This window comes from Pristiophorus japonicus, chromosome 5, assembly GCF_044704955.1.
Source record: "Pristiophorus japonicus isolate sPriJap1 chromosome 5, sPriJap1.hap1, whole genome shotgun sequence".
Classification (NCBI taxonomy): domain Eukaryota; kingdom Metazoa; phylum Chordata; class Chondrichthyes; family Pristiophoridae; genus Pristiophorus; species Pristiophorus japonicus.
This window is the reverse complement of record NC_091981.1, coordinates 215,224,989-215,240,049: the sequence shown is the minus strand read 5'-3', so window position 1 is coordinate 215,240,049 and position 15,061 is coordinate 215,224,989. Positions and strand designations below refer to the sequence as shown.

Sequence of the window (15,061 nt, the reverse complement as noted above, 5' to 3'; positions counted from 1 at the left end):
TCGATGAGATCACCTCTCATTCTTTTGAATTCCAATGAATAGAGGCCCAACCTACTCAACCTTTCCTCATAAGTCAACCCCCTCATCTCTGGAATCAACCTTGTGAACCTTCTCTGAACTGCCTCCAAAGCAAGTATATCCTTTCGTAAATATGGAAACCAAAACTGCACGCAGTATTCCAGGTGTGGCCTCACCAATACCCTGTACAACTGTAACAAGACTTCCCTGCTTTTATACTCCATCCCCTTTGCAATAAAGGCCAAGATTCCATTGGTCTTCCTGAACTCTTGCTGTACCTGCATACTATCCTTTTGTGTTTCATGCACAAGTACCCCCAGGTCCTGCTGTACTGCAGCACTTTGCAATTTTTCTCCATTTAAATAATAATTTGCTCTTTGTGTTCATATGGATATCCAAGTACACAATCGAATTTGTTTTTCTACAATCTGTTTGGTTTGTTAAAATTATCGTCCCATATTTAATTTAAAGCCCTAATCCCGGATGTGGACATTTTATAACAAATAGTTAACATGGTTAAACAAATCAGAAAATCCTTTTTAATTTAGACATTAGGTACCACATTCAGCTTTTATTTTGTACTCTTTTATAAAAAAAAAAAAATTCCTGATGTTTATTTCTTTCCCTTTTCTGTCACTTTCCTATATTGCCAGAAGTACTTTTGCCTCCATTTTTTTTAATCCAAATAGTAACTTGAGTAATATTACTGTTACATTTTGGGTATTACACTATATATTCTCCTTGTGTTCAGCATTGTTGGCGACTCCCATAAATTGACTTTGCGTCCCATATGGACTGTTACCTGTCCAATGTCTAGCTAAATGTAGCAACTTCCATTGTCAATTATCACTATATTCCAGTTTATTGGAATATATTGTGTGCGACCAGGTGATCTTGTCTTTGGTCGGCAGATGAGTATACGCTATCAGACGGCGTCTCAGGCCATAAACTAACAGACAAATTTATTTAACATGCATCATTACAATTTGTGGGACCTTGCTGTGCACAAATTATTTGCCGCGTTTCCTACATTACAATAGTGATTACAGTTCAAAAGTGCACCATTGGCTATAAAGCACCTTGTGATGTCCTGAGGTTGTGAAAGGTGCTATATAAATGCAAGTTATTTCTTTACAGCAAGTAACTGAATAGTATTCAATATCAACAATATACTTACATTAATTTCAGCCTTTATTATTCTCAGTATCAAAATAACAAACTTGCATCTCCTGCACCATGAGCTAGATTTTGCAGTCAGCGACACTTGCACGTGTCCATGGACATTTTATGGACTTTTGCACTGGAAGTTGCTGCCAGCCAACTTTCCAAAAAGCACAGTGCCCTCTACAGGGCATCTGTGACCTGTGTGAACCCAGAAACCAGCTGTGCATCTCCTTAACCAATCAGATTGAAGAATCGTTAATGAGAAACAGAGTTTGAACTACAGTGTCAGTTGGAATATTTAATTCAATGTCAAATCAGAAAGTGAAATAGTGAGGGAAAGAAAAATGGATTAAGAGAGACAGATAAAAGAGACGAAGAAAAAGTTTTTAAAAAATGTATTCACATTTTGTGAGACTCTTTATTTCTAAAAGTTAATTTTCAGTCCCAGAAAGGTTATTTGGCAGTAATTAAGACTTATCATTGTTCATTTTTATGTACACTGGAGTGAACAAGCCCCAACTTTTTCAGGTGAGTTTAATGTGTATATATCACGCAAGTACAGCAACTTCACATCATTCCATGTATTTCAATGGCAAGTCTCTCGGCAAGATACCATTCCAGCGCAGCTTTTGGAAGAGCAGGACATCTTGGACAGCAAAGTCTTGATTTACACATTTAACTGTGAATACATGATCGCTGGAAGCTGCTGTCTGATTTACACGTTAATAACTGAGCTCTGTTAGCCTCACCATTATTTCTACTGCAAAATCTGGCCCTATGTTCAACAAAAATTGATCCACATACACAGTCGCTCACTTTTTACGACAACATCATTTAGGTCAATCTCTCCATTGGCTTCAGGTTAATTGCAGAGCTGAGCATAAGCTGCCAAATATAAGCCCACAATTGGAAGCTCTGACTATATAACTATCTGTCAAAGGAACTTTGAAGAATTATTGGCCTTTGCTTTCCACCTATGGTTCCTCTTACAAAGATCCAAACCACATCTTAAATCTAGACACAGCTCTCAATCAAAGTCACTACCCTAGGATGTTAGGAAGTTAATGGGACAGCTTGGTTCATGATCTGTGCCAAATACTTTGATCTGCTAGACAGATCCCCCATCCAGGTATAAGGTAAACGATCGATCCGTGCATGCCAAGAGCTTGTGCTGAAATAGGAATATTAGTCTGACTGCAATGTAAATTCTCTCTAGCTTATCTAAATCTTGTATGTGTACTGTGACCTGCAATAAAGGATCCAATTAATCTAACAAAGACAGAATTAAAAATGTTATATTTGTTACCACTATATTGAGCTTTCCACCCATGGTTTCTTTTACAAAGACCAAGATAATAGTTCTATTATTTTTCAGTACAGGAATACTAAGTTATTCCTTTAAAAATTAAATCATGCCCAAATTGCCTTGATGTCTTATAATGGAAGATGAGTACACTGTCCTTTTTGAAATCTTATTCGGAATACTTTGGTCACAAGCAGACTACCCAAAAGCTGAAAGTAGATTGACTAAAATAAATTCTTAGCTTGTTTGAGTCTAAAAGCATTTAACAGTTGCCTGCAGTGATGTATCCACCCAGTGCATTCTGATGTCGGAGCCAATAAATATTTTGTACTATTATTGCAAAGAGTAATAAGATCATTTATCCTAAAGTAAGACACATTGTAATGTAATCAGCATTGCACTAAGATGTTCAACTCTCATTATTTCAAAACTTTGTCTTCAATCTGACACAAGTTTCTCATTCAGTTAAGTATTAAAACCTATCTTAGACATTGAAAGCCTGGAGCTGTAGCTATCCCATTGATTAGTTACTGGCACACATATAATATAATTTGAGAAAACAATAGTGATATACTGTATTTTAGGGTACAGGGAAATCAGATTTGAGTAAATAGTTCCAGTATGAAGATAACAAACGTAACAGGCCAAACATTTACCTTCTGTACTAAAATTTCTGTTTCTATAATGTTATCAAACAAAATTATGGCCCTTGCGCTATGAGGCCTCCATGCGCAACCCAGCGTAGGGGCCCACGTATTCCAGGAGCATATGTGCATCCTGGGATCACACGGGCCAGACCAACCAATGAAAATGGCATATCCCTATTCAGAGTAATGGTGAGTTCCGTTTGTACAGAGATCACCATCTCTCTGAATGGGGATACTCCTGAAATCACAAACATTTAAAATAAATAAGAAAAACATTTCACACATTTAAAATTAATTAATTAAATGTTTTAAACAAAAATTAATTTTAAAATATTTTTGTTTCAATGGGGTAAAAATAAATTTGTGTTAATGGACAGGGTTTTCAATATAAACATGAGTGATAACATTTTATTTTTCTATTTTTTAAAACTCTTACGCTGGTAAAATCAGGCCTTATACCTGCTTTTATCAGGCCTAAGAATCTTAAGGACATTCGTTGGGCAAATAACCCTAATCTTCGCCCTCGAAGGCCCTTCTCCTGGGGATGCATTGGAACTGTCAATAGAAATATTGGCAGTTCGCAAGAGCCGGGTAAATTTTCCTAACTTGAAAGGATTATCAAAAAAACTTGCTAAAATAGAACTCCAGTACTAATTTCCTCTAGTTTTAACAGTATTTTTTTTTAAATAAAGCTACATATGTTTGTATAGATGGTAATGAATATCTTGAGAACACCAATGTATAATTTTGGGGGAAATTCATCCATCTCAGATGAGACTTAAAAGATTTCTCCCTTTCAAACATAATGGGAAGCTACACAGCAAAAATGTACCAACATTGAGCATTGTAATAGAAAAAATATCATACCCAGAGAAAAACCCATAAACCATTGAGCCATGCATTCAGGAGAACTTTTTTAGCCAGTATGTAACATTCCAACATTCCATTGACTCTGGATCAGTTCCTATCGAGTGGAGGGTAGCCAATGTAACCGAACTTTTTAAAAAAGGAGGGAGAGAGAAAACAGGGTATTATAGACCGGTCAGCCTGACCTCAGTAGTGGGTAAAATGATGGAATCAATTATTAAGGATGTCATAGCAGCGCATTTGGAAAATGGTGACATGATAGGTCCAAGTCAGCATGGATTTGTGAAGGGGAAATCATGCTTGACAAATCTTCTGGAATTTTTTGAGGATGTTTCCAGTAAAGTGGACAGGGGAGAACCAGTTGATGTGGTATATTGGGACTTTCAGAAGGCTTTCGACAAGGTCCCACACAAGAGATTAATGTGCAAAGTTAAAACACATGGGATTGGGGGTAGTGTGCTGACGTGGATTGAGAACTGGTTGTCAGACAGGAAGCAAAGAGTAGGAGTAAATGGGTACTTTTCAGAATGGCAGGCAGTGACTAGTGGGGTACCGCAAGGTTCTGTGCTGGGGCCCCAGCTGTTTACATTGTACATTAATGATTTAGACGAGGGGATTAAATGTAGTATCTCCAAATTTGCGGATGACACTAAGTTGGGTGGCAGTGTGAGCTGCGAGGAGGATGCTATGAGGCTGCAGAGTGACTCGGATAGGTTAGGTGAGTGGGCAAATGCATGGCAGATGAAGTATAATGTGGATAAATGTGAGGTTATCCACTTTGGTGGTAAAAACAGAGAGACAAACTATTATCTGAATGGTGACAGATTAGGAAAAGGGAAGGTGCAACGAGACCTGGGTGTCATGGTACATCAATCATTGAAGGTTGGCATGCAGGTACAGCAGGCGGTTAAGAAAGCAAATGGCATGTTGGCCTTCATAGCGAGGGGATTTGAGTACAGGGGCAGGGAGGTGTTGCTACAGTTGTACAGGGCCTTGGTGAGGCCACACCTGGAGTATTGTGTACAGTTTTGGTCTCCTAACTTGAGGAAGGACATTCTTGCTATTGAGGGAGTGCAGCGAAGATTCACCAGACTGATTCCCGGGATGGTGGGACTGACCTATCAAGAAAGACTGGATCAACTGGGCTTGTATTCACTGGAGTTCAGAAGAATGAGAGGGGACCTCATAGAAACGTTTAAAATTCTGACGGGTTTAGACAGGTTAGATGCAGGAAGAATGCCCCCAATGTTGGGGAAGTCCAGAACCAGGGGTCACAGTCTAAGGATAAGGGGTAAGCAATTTAGGACAGAGATGAGGAGAAACTTCTTCACCCAGAGAGTGGTGAACCTGTGGAATTCTCTACCACAGAAAGTAGTTGAGGCCAATTCACTAAATATATTCAAAAGGGAGTTAGATGAAGTCCTTACTACTCGGGGGATCAAGGGGTATGGCGAGAAAGCAGGAAGGGGGTACTGAAGTTTCATGTTCAGCCATGAACTCATTGAATGGCGGTACAGGCTAGAAGGGCTGAATGGCCTGCTCCTGCACCTATTTTCTATGTAGCAAGCCCAACACTGGAGGGGGACGGTTCTGGACTTAGTTTCAGGCAATGAAACTGGGCAGGTTAAAGGGGTATCCGTGGGAAAGCATTTAGGTGCTAGTGACCATAATTCAGTTAGATTTAAGGTAGTTATGGAAAAGGACATGGATAGACCAAGGATAAAAGTTCTAAATTGGGGAAAAGCCAATTTTGCTAAGCTGAGATGATTTAGCTAAAGTGGACTGGAAACAGCTACTTGAAGGTAAATCAGTGTCGGAGCAGAGGGAGGCATTCAAGGAGGAGATCCGGAGGGTTCACACCAAATATGTGCCTTTAAAGAAAAAGGGTGGGACATACAGGGTAGGATAAAGAAAAAAGGGGAGGTTTATGACCGATACCGAGGGCTAAATACTGCAGAATCTCGAGAGGAGTGTAGAAAGTGCAGGGGTGAAATTAAAAAGGATATTAGGAAAGCAAAGAGAAAGCATGAAAAAATTCTTGGCAGTAAAATCAAGGAAAACCCAAAGATGTTTTATAAATAGATTCAGAGCAGTGGGATAACTAAAGAAAGGGTAGGGCCTATTGGAGACCATGAGGGTAATCGGTGTGTGGAAGCAGGAGACGTGGGTATGGTTCTTAATGAATACTTTGCGTCTGTTTTCATAAGAGAGAGGCGATGCAGACATTGCTATCGGGGAGGAGAAGTGTGAAATATTAGATGAAATAAACATAGTGAGAAAGAAGGTATTACAGGGTTTAGCAGTTTTGAAAGTGGATAAGACCCCAGGCCAGGATGAAATGTATCCCAGGCTGTTAAGCGAAGCAAAAGAGGAAATAGCACAGGCTCTGACCATCATTTTCCAATCGTCTCTGGCTTCAGATATGGTGCCAGAGGACTGCTAATGTAGTACCTTTGTTTAAGAAGGGAGAAAGGGATAGACCAAATAATTATAGGCCAGTTAGCCTAGCCTCGGTAGTGGGAAAATTATTGGAAAGAATTCTGAAGGACAGGATAAATCTTCATTTAGAAAGACACAGATTAATCAAGGACAGTCAGCACAGATTTGTTAAGGGAAGGTTCTGACTAACTTGATTGAATTTTTTGAGGAGGTAACGAGGAGGATCGATGTAGTGTATATGGATTTAAGCAAGGCTTTTGATAAGGTCCCACATGGCAGACTGGTCACAAAAGTAAAAGCCCATGGGATCCAGGGCAAAATGGCAAGTTGGATCCAAAATTGGCTCAGAGGCAGAAAGCAAAGGGTAATGGTTGATGGGTGTTTTTGTGACTGGAAGGCTGTTTCCACTGGGGTTCCGCAGGGCTCAGTACTAGGTCCCTTGCTTTTTGTGGTTTACATCAATGATCTAGACTTGAATATAGAGGGTATGATTAAGAAGTTTGCAGATGATACTAAAATCGGCTGTGTGATTGATAATGAAGAAGAAAGCTGTAGACCGCAGGAAGATATCAATCAACTGGTCAGATAAGCAGAACAGTGACAAATTGAATTCAATCCGGAGAACTGTGAGGTAATGCATTTGCGGAGGGCTAATAAAGAAAGGGAATACACATTAAATGGTAGGACACTGAGGAGTGTAGAGGAACAAAGGGACCTTGGAGTGCATGTCCACAGATCCCTGAAGGTAGCAGGTCAGGTAGTTAAGAAGGCATATGGAATGTTTGCCTTTATTAGCCAAGGCATAGAATACAAGAGCAGAGGGGGGGGGTTATGCTTGAATTGTATAAAATACTAGTTAGGCCACAGCTGGAGTACTGCATGAAGTTCTGGTCACCAATTATAGGAAGGATGTGATTACACTGGGGAGGCTACAGAGGAGATTTACGAGGATGTTGCCGGGAGTGGAAAATTAGCTGTGAGGACAGATTGGATAGGCTGTTTATTTTTTTCCTTGGAACAGAGGAGGCTGAGGGGAGATCTCATTGAGGTGTATAAAATTATATGGGGCCTAGATATAGTGGATAGAAAGGGCCTATTTCCCTTGGCAGAGAGGGTCAACAACCAGGGGGCATGAATTTAAAGTAACTGGTAGAAGGTTTGGAGGGGATTTGAGGGGAAATTTCTTCACCCAGAGGGTTTTGGGGGTCTGGAACTCACTGCTTGAAAGGGTGGTAGAGGCAGAAACTCTCACCACATTTGAAAAGTACTTGGATGTGCAGTTGAAGTGCTGTAACCTGCAGGGCTACGGACCTAGTGCTGGAAAATGGAATTAGGCTGAATAGCCTCTTGTTGGCCGGCATGGTCATGATGGGTCGAAATGGCCTCCTTCTGTGGCTGTAAATTTCTATGATTCTATGGATCCTGATCACTATCCAGCAACCTCTGCTGTAAGTGCGTGTGTGCAGGGTAGGTGAACATTACAAAGCTAGGGATGAAAAATCTCTTAACCAGTAAAAAGATAATTCAGATTGTTTATTTAGAAAATTATCTGGCAGTGAGTGTTGCTTCCACAAATTGATTCAGATATTCTTTAGTGCCACAACTTAACCCCTACCTTGCTATAGGGTATGGTTCCAGAAGCACCAATAGCCTTTGTTCATGTGACAGCAGGCTATTTTACTGGGAGAGAAGGAAAGGAAGTACCACAAATGAGTCATACCCCATGCTGATCTCTTCATGTACACACTGCCAGCAAGGATTCCTGAATTATGATTAGGTCAAGATGTCTGCCTGAATGGTACGTGGGTTGTTTCATATCCTTTTTTGCCAGGAGACATTTGACAGTTTGTTGGCCTGGCTTCGATCAGCTCATTTATTAAGGATTGGGAAACCTAGGAGCTTTCCCATCTATGGTTCAAGATGTGCTCATTTTTCTTTGTGTTTACTTTGAAATGTATCCTGATAAATCGATCTGTGTAGACATTTAATTTTGAGGGAGCGGTGCACTTTATTATTTAATTGTCCAGATTGTGGACCCTTACATTTGATGCCATAAGTCCAAATAATACAATACATGCAGTGTTTTTGCTTTGGGGTTATGACCTTTTCTTGCTTAGAACAGAGTTCATTTATAATGTTAAAACTTAAAGTAATACTGTAGCAGGCCTACTTGGAAAGCCACTGACTGAATCATTCATAAAGTATTGCTTAGATTTAATCTTCGATATATTTAATGAAGCATCTGTGTTTTCTTGTGTTCAGGTTACACTGCCTCATTGTTAAACTTGCAGAATGTTGTTAGATTTAAGAGGTTGGAGGGAGGAAAAATACGAAGTTGCTTTCTTCCTCCACAGTGCAAATATGATTTTTGTTGGATTTGTCTGGAAGAATGGAAAAAGCATAGTTCATCCACTGGAGGCTATTACAGATGCACTCGATATGAAGTCATCCAACAGGTTGAAGAACAGTCCAAGGAAATGACAGCTGAGGTAAGCATGTTATTTTTTTTTCTAAGTGGAAAATAAAATGAATGCGTAAATGGTTTCTGCGTATCTCTGCTTTGAATTATTGTGATTGTCTCCTTCCAGATTTTGTGGTCTGTTCTTTGAGTCTTCCAAGACTATTTCTTCACTCTCTTAGTCATATGCTAAGTGAAGGGGGCAGGATGATGGAGAAACAGAGAGGATAGTGATAGTGTGTCAGACTAAATTGTGCTTTTTAAAAATGGTGCACAACCTCAAGAATGTTTCATAAGTAAATCCTAAACTTTTCTATTACAAATTTTTGTTGAAATTGGACTTTTTTAGCTTGCATACTCTTCGATCACTTGTTTTTAATTTCTCTTGATTTTTGATTTAATTTTGAGTAATTCTGCAACTGCGAATCTCAACTCTACTTTTTTAGTAGACATTGTGTATATTTTTTTTAATCGACTCATACATTAAATTAAAAAAAATAAATTCACACATCAGATAACTTAGTTAGAAAATGCATCTTTTCTTTCAGGCTGAGAAAAAGCACAAGAAATTTCAGGAGCTTGACAGATTTATGCACTACTACACACGGTTTAAAAACCACGAGCATAGCTATAAGGTAGGTTATGGAAATTTATTTGTATTTTAATACTGCCAGCTTTGAATCAAGTAAAAATAGGCCCCTGTTTTGTCATTTACCAGTTAGAGCAACGTCTTCTGAAAACTGCCAAAGAAAAGATGGAACAACTAAGCAGAGCTCTAAAGGGAGGTAAGTGAAATAAAGCCAATAATTTAAATTGTCTAAAGAGACTATTGCTGCTGTTAAGTGGCTGCAAGCCTGGAACACAGACCTTTGCAATGGACCAGCCTGGAGGGAGTTAATAAGCAGATTATTTTCTTTTATAGAATTTTACAGCACAGTAGGAAGCTTTTTCACCTATTGAGCCTATACCTTTCTGAAAGAGCTGTTTACTTAGTCCATTGTTCCTGTTCTTTCCCCGAGGTCTTCAGTCTGCACCCACTTTCTATCTATTAAAGCTTGCTTCCTCTTGTCCCATTTTTGTCAACTTTTGTGTCCACTTTTTTCCAATATAAATTCCTGTGGCCGCACTTATAATGGAAACTGCTTATGTAAACTTGTCACGCTGTAATTATACCCTCCTGCCAGTGGTCATACTGTGGCATCTCCATTTTGAGTCTCCCAGTTCCTCGGTCTGTACTGCAGAGAAATTCCTATGCTCCAACCAACTCTGTTTCTCAGCATTCTAAATTACTGTACATTTTGCTGTTTAACTATAAACACACAAAATCCAAGTATTGTAAAATAAAAAATGACAACATGCATGACAATGTGGGATTTGAATTGTGTCTGCACCATGATCCACATATTCCCGTTGGTTAACTCCACTTCCACCAAAGACTGCATTTGATCTCTACTCTATTTGTGTAACACTGCAGAAGATTGGCCAGTACCCTTTAAATTTTGATTTTAAAGCTATTATCGATTTTTCTTCTACATTGTTTTTGATAGGGCATTCTATGAACCAGCAACTCTCTGCATAAAGAAATCCCTAACTTTCCCTTTAATTCTTTCAGTGACCATCTTAAATTTATGCACTGTGGTTACTGACTTGGTGGAGAGTGGAAATATATTTTACCTATTTACCTTATTAATGCCCGTTCTTGTGTTAACTTTCAGCTTGAGTAAAAAGAGCCCATGGTGTCTCTAGTCTGACCTCCAAACTGAAGCTGTTTTTAACTGGTGTCATCTTCGTAAATCTCCTATACCTGTGTTATGGCCTTGATAATTTTCTTAAAATAAGATGCCTGCAACTAGACACAATATTCTACTGCAGCCTAGCCAATGATTTGTTTGTTTAGCATTGACTGTTTTTGTACTCTCTATTTATGGGCCCAAATTTCCCCATGAGTTGCACCGTTTTTTTTGGTGCAACTTGATTTTTCTGGTGTATCTTTTTAGTTGCAAATATGGCCATTTAATTTGCACCAGTGTAAGTGAGTTAGGTTTTTTGTTAGGTCAGTTTTTTTTTCAAAAGGGGGAATTCCCAGCCACTTACACAATTTATGCCAATTTGGCCAGAAAAAAGTTGTACTAAACTAACTTAGGGCAGCGTATGTGTCCACTTTTGTCCGCAAAGAAAGACCTTTAGTTACAGTTAAGGATTTGGTGCAGTAACTACATTTAAAGCACCAAAGCACAAAAAGTAATAAGCAATTAATTAACAAATAAAATATAAGGAACCCTGTCCCTAAAGCACCAAGACCAAAGTAATAAGCAATCAGTAAATAAAAAATTAAAAAATAGAAAGAACCCTGCACCTAAAGCACCAAAATCAATCAGTAAATAACAAATAAAAAATAGAAGTCCTACCTTGGGGAACGCCGATGAGGGAGACCATTCGGCCAGGGCTAGGGGAGAGAAGGGGGGGTGCGGAAGAGGTGCAAGTACCCTCTTGCGAAGCACGTCTAGACTGATGTCCGGCATGGCATCAAACACCCTCATGAATCCCCGGTTCATCTGGTCGAGAGTTGCAAACCCAGACCCCCAGAAACTCTTCAGGAGTTTTACAATCAGGTTAGAGACATCGCCATTGTTGGATTCACCACGGGCCCCTCCCAGGCCAAAGTTCCATCTTGATTTTCTTAGTGTTTCTAATCTGTAAATCCCCTAATCCAAGGCTGAAAGGAATCAAATCATCTTTTGACATGAAGGGAAGAAAACAATCAGATGACACAGCCTGCAGAGCACATTCGGCCAGGACTAGGGATGGCGTGCTTCGGCCCCTCCCACACAGCCTGTGGCGCAAGTTTTCAGAAACTGCCTGCCAGGAGTTACTGCACATGCGTGCAGACTCTAGTGCGCATGTGCAGAGGTCCCGGCACTGTTTTCAGCGCCAGGACCTGGCTCCACCCCCAATCCATTGGGCCCCGCTGCACCACGACAGAGGAGAGGCTGGGGAGCAGCCAGAATACGGAGGTCTTTTTTCGGCGTTCTTGGAGGTGGACACAAGTGGCGCAGCTCGAGTGAGGGCGCCAGAAAAACAGGTTAGGGAAATTTGGGCCCTATAAAACCCATACTCTTTTTTTTTTTTTAATCAATTTGTCCACTCACTTTTAAAGATGTATGTATCTGATGCTTAAGTTTCATCCCTAAATATATACACATTACACTCTTCCATATTAAATTTCATCCAACATCCTTCTGCCCAATCTACTAATTTGTCTCTTTCTCTCTGAAGTCGCTTTAGAATCATAGAATAGTACAGCACAGGAGGAGGCCATTTGGCCCATCGCGTCTGCACCAGCTCTTTCAAAGAGCAATCCAGTTAGTCCCGCTACCCACTCTTTCCTCATATGCCTACCATTTTTTTCTCCAAGTATTTGTCCAATTTTCTTTCAAAAGCTACTGTTGAATCTGTATCCACCACCCTATCAGGCAGTGCATTCCAAATCCTAAGCACTAGTGTGTTTTAATAAAAAAAAAAAAATTCCTCATGTCGCCACTGGTTCTTTTGCCAATCACCTTAAATTGGTGTCCTTTGGTTATCGAACCTTCAGCCATTGGAAACAGTTTTTCTTCATATATACTATCTAAATCCTTCATTATTTTGAACACCTATCAAATCTCCTTTTAACCTTCTCTGCTTCAAGGAGAACAACCCCAGCTTTCTCTAGTCTATCCCGGAACGAGCTAGTATGTACAGGAACAGGAGGATAGAGCAGATAAATACGTGGCTGGAGAGATGGTGCAGGCGGGAGGGCTTTAGTTTCCTGAGGCATTGGGACCGCTTCTGGGGGAGGTGGGACCTGTACAAGCCGAACGGGTTGCATCTCAGAGCCAGGACCAATATCCTCGCAGGGGGTTTGCTAGTGCTGTTGGGGAGGGTTTAAACTAGCAGCAGAGGGATGGGAACCTGAAAATAGATTCAGTAGGGAGGGGAGTAAAGCTGGAATTAGAAAGCAAAAATAAAGAGAGTGAGTTTGAAGGAGAGGAATCAAGCAGGAAAAAAGGGTAAAAATACAAATTTAAAGGCTCTTTGTCTTAGGGGAGACTAGAACTAGGGGGCATAATCTTAGAATGAGGGACTGCCCATTTAAAACTGAGATGAAGAGGAATTTTTTCTTAGAGAGTTGTAAATCTGTGAAATTTGCTGCCTGAGAGCTGTGGAAACCGGGACATTGAATAATTTTAAGACAGTGAAAGACAGTTTCTTAACCGATAAGGGATTAAAGGGTTATGGGGAGTGGGCAGGGAAGTCCATGATCGGATCAGCCATGATCGTATTAAATGGTGGGGCAGGCTTGAGGGGCCGTATGGCCTACTCCTGTTCCTATTTCTTATGTTCTTATGTCTAAATGCACGAGGCATTCGTAACCAAATAGATGAGTTGACGGCACAAATAGATACAAATGGGTATGATCTGATAGCCATTACAGAGACGTGGTTGCAAGGTGACCAGGACTGGGAACTAAATATTATGGGGTATTTAACGATCCGGAAGGACAGACAGAAAGGAAAAGGAGGTAGCTCTATTGATAAAGGATGGAATCACTGCAATAGTGAAAAACGATATTCGCTCAAATGATCAGGATGTTGAAACAGTTTGGATGGAGATAAGGAATAATAAGGGGGAAAAGTCACTGGTGCGCATAGTCTATCGGCCCCCTAACAGTAGCAACTCTGTTGGTCGGAGCATAAACCAGGAAATAGTGGGGGCTTGTAAAAAGGGAACAGCAATAATCATGGGTGATTTTAACCTCCATATTGATTGGACAAATCAAATTAGTCAGGGTAGCTTTGAGGAGGAGTTCATAGAGTTCATAAGGGACGGGTTCCTTGAGCAGTATGTAAGGGGGCAGGCTATCTTGGATCTGGTCCTGTGTAATGAGACAAGATTAATAAACAATCTCCTAGCAAAGGATCCCCTTGGAATGAGTGATCATAGCATGGTTGAATTTCAAATTCAGATGGAGAGTGAGAAAGTTGGATCACAAACCAGTGTGCTAAGCTTAAATAAAGGAGACTATGAAGGTATGAGGGCAGAGTTGGCTAAAGTGAACTGGGAAAATAGATTCAAGTGTAGGACGGTTGATGAACAGTGGCGTACATTTAAGGAGCTATTTTATAACTCAAGAAAAATATATTCTAATGAGGAGGAAAGGGTGTAAAAGAAAAGATAGCCATCCGTGGCTAACTAAAGAAATAAAGGACGGTATCCAATTAAAAACAAGGGCATACAAAGTGGCCAAAACTAGTGAGAGGACAGAAGATTGGGAAACTTTTAAAAGCCAGCAAAGAAATGACACAAAAAATGAAGAAAGGGAAGATAGACTATGAAAGTAAACTAGCATGAAATATAAAAACAGATTGCAAGAGTTTCTATAGGTATATAAAAAGGAAAAGAGTGGCTAAAGTAAATGTTGGTCCCTTAGACGACAAGACCGGAGAATTGGTCATGGGGAACAAGGAGATGGCAGAAACTCTGAACAAATATTTTGTATCAGACTTTACGGCAGAGGACACTAACAATATCCCAACAGTGGATAGTCAAGAGGCTATAGCGAGGGAGGAACTTAACACAATCACAATCACTAAGGAAGTGGTACTCAATAAGATAATGGGACGAAAGGCGGATAAATCCCTTGGATCTGATGGCTTGCATCCTCGGGTCTAAAAAGAAGTCGTGGCCGGGATAATGGATGCATTGATTGTAATTTACCAACATTCCCTGGATTCTGGGGAGGTCCCAGCAGATTGGAAAACTGCAAATGTAATGCCCCTATTTAAAAAAAGGAGGCAGACAGAAAGCAGGAAACTATAGACCAGTTAGCCTAACATCTGTGGTTGGGAAAATGTTGGAGTCCATTATTAAAGAAGCAGTAGCAGGACATTTGGAAAAGCATAATTCGGTCAGGCAGAGTCAGCATGGATTTATGAAGGGGAAGTCATGTTTGACAAATTTGCTGGAGTTCTTTGAGGATGTAACAAACAGGGTGGATAAAGGGGAACCAGTGGATGGTGGTGTATTTGAACTACCAGAAGGCATTTGACAAGGTGCCACATAAAAATTTACTGCACAAGGTAAAAGCTCACTGGGTTGGGGGTAATATATTAGCAAGGATAGAGG

The 15,061-nt window shown here is 40.2% G+C and overlaps 1 protein-coding gene across 9 annotated transcripts in view; it reads left to right on the top strand.

Annotated features, from left to right (window-relative positions):
* The window catches only part of ankib1a (ankyrin repeat and IBR domain containing 1a), a 154,670-nt gene that overhangs the window by 110,516 nt on the left and 29,093 nt on the right, over positions 1-15,061 (top strand). For all 9 annotated transcript variants that reach the window (XM_070881307.1, XM_070881308.1, XM_070881301.1 and 6 more), the window contains 3 exons: positions 8,793-8,927; positions 9,445-9,531; positions 9,615-9,681. In XM_070881307.1, coding sequence (XP_070737408.1) covers positions 8,793-8,927; positions 9,445-9,531; positions 9,615-9,681 — 289 coding nt within the window. The remainder of the gene's footprint in view (positions 1-8,792; positions 8,928-9,444; positions 9,532-9,614; positions 9,682-15,061) is intronic.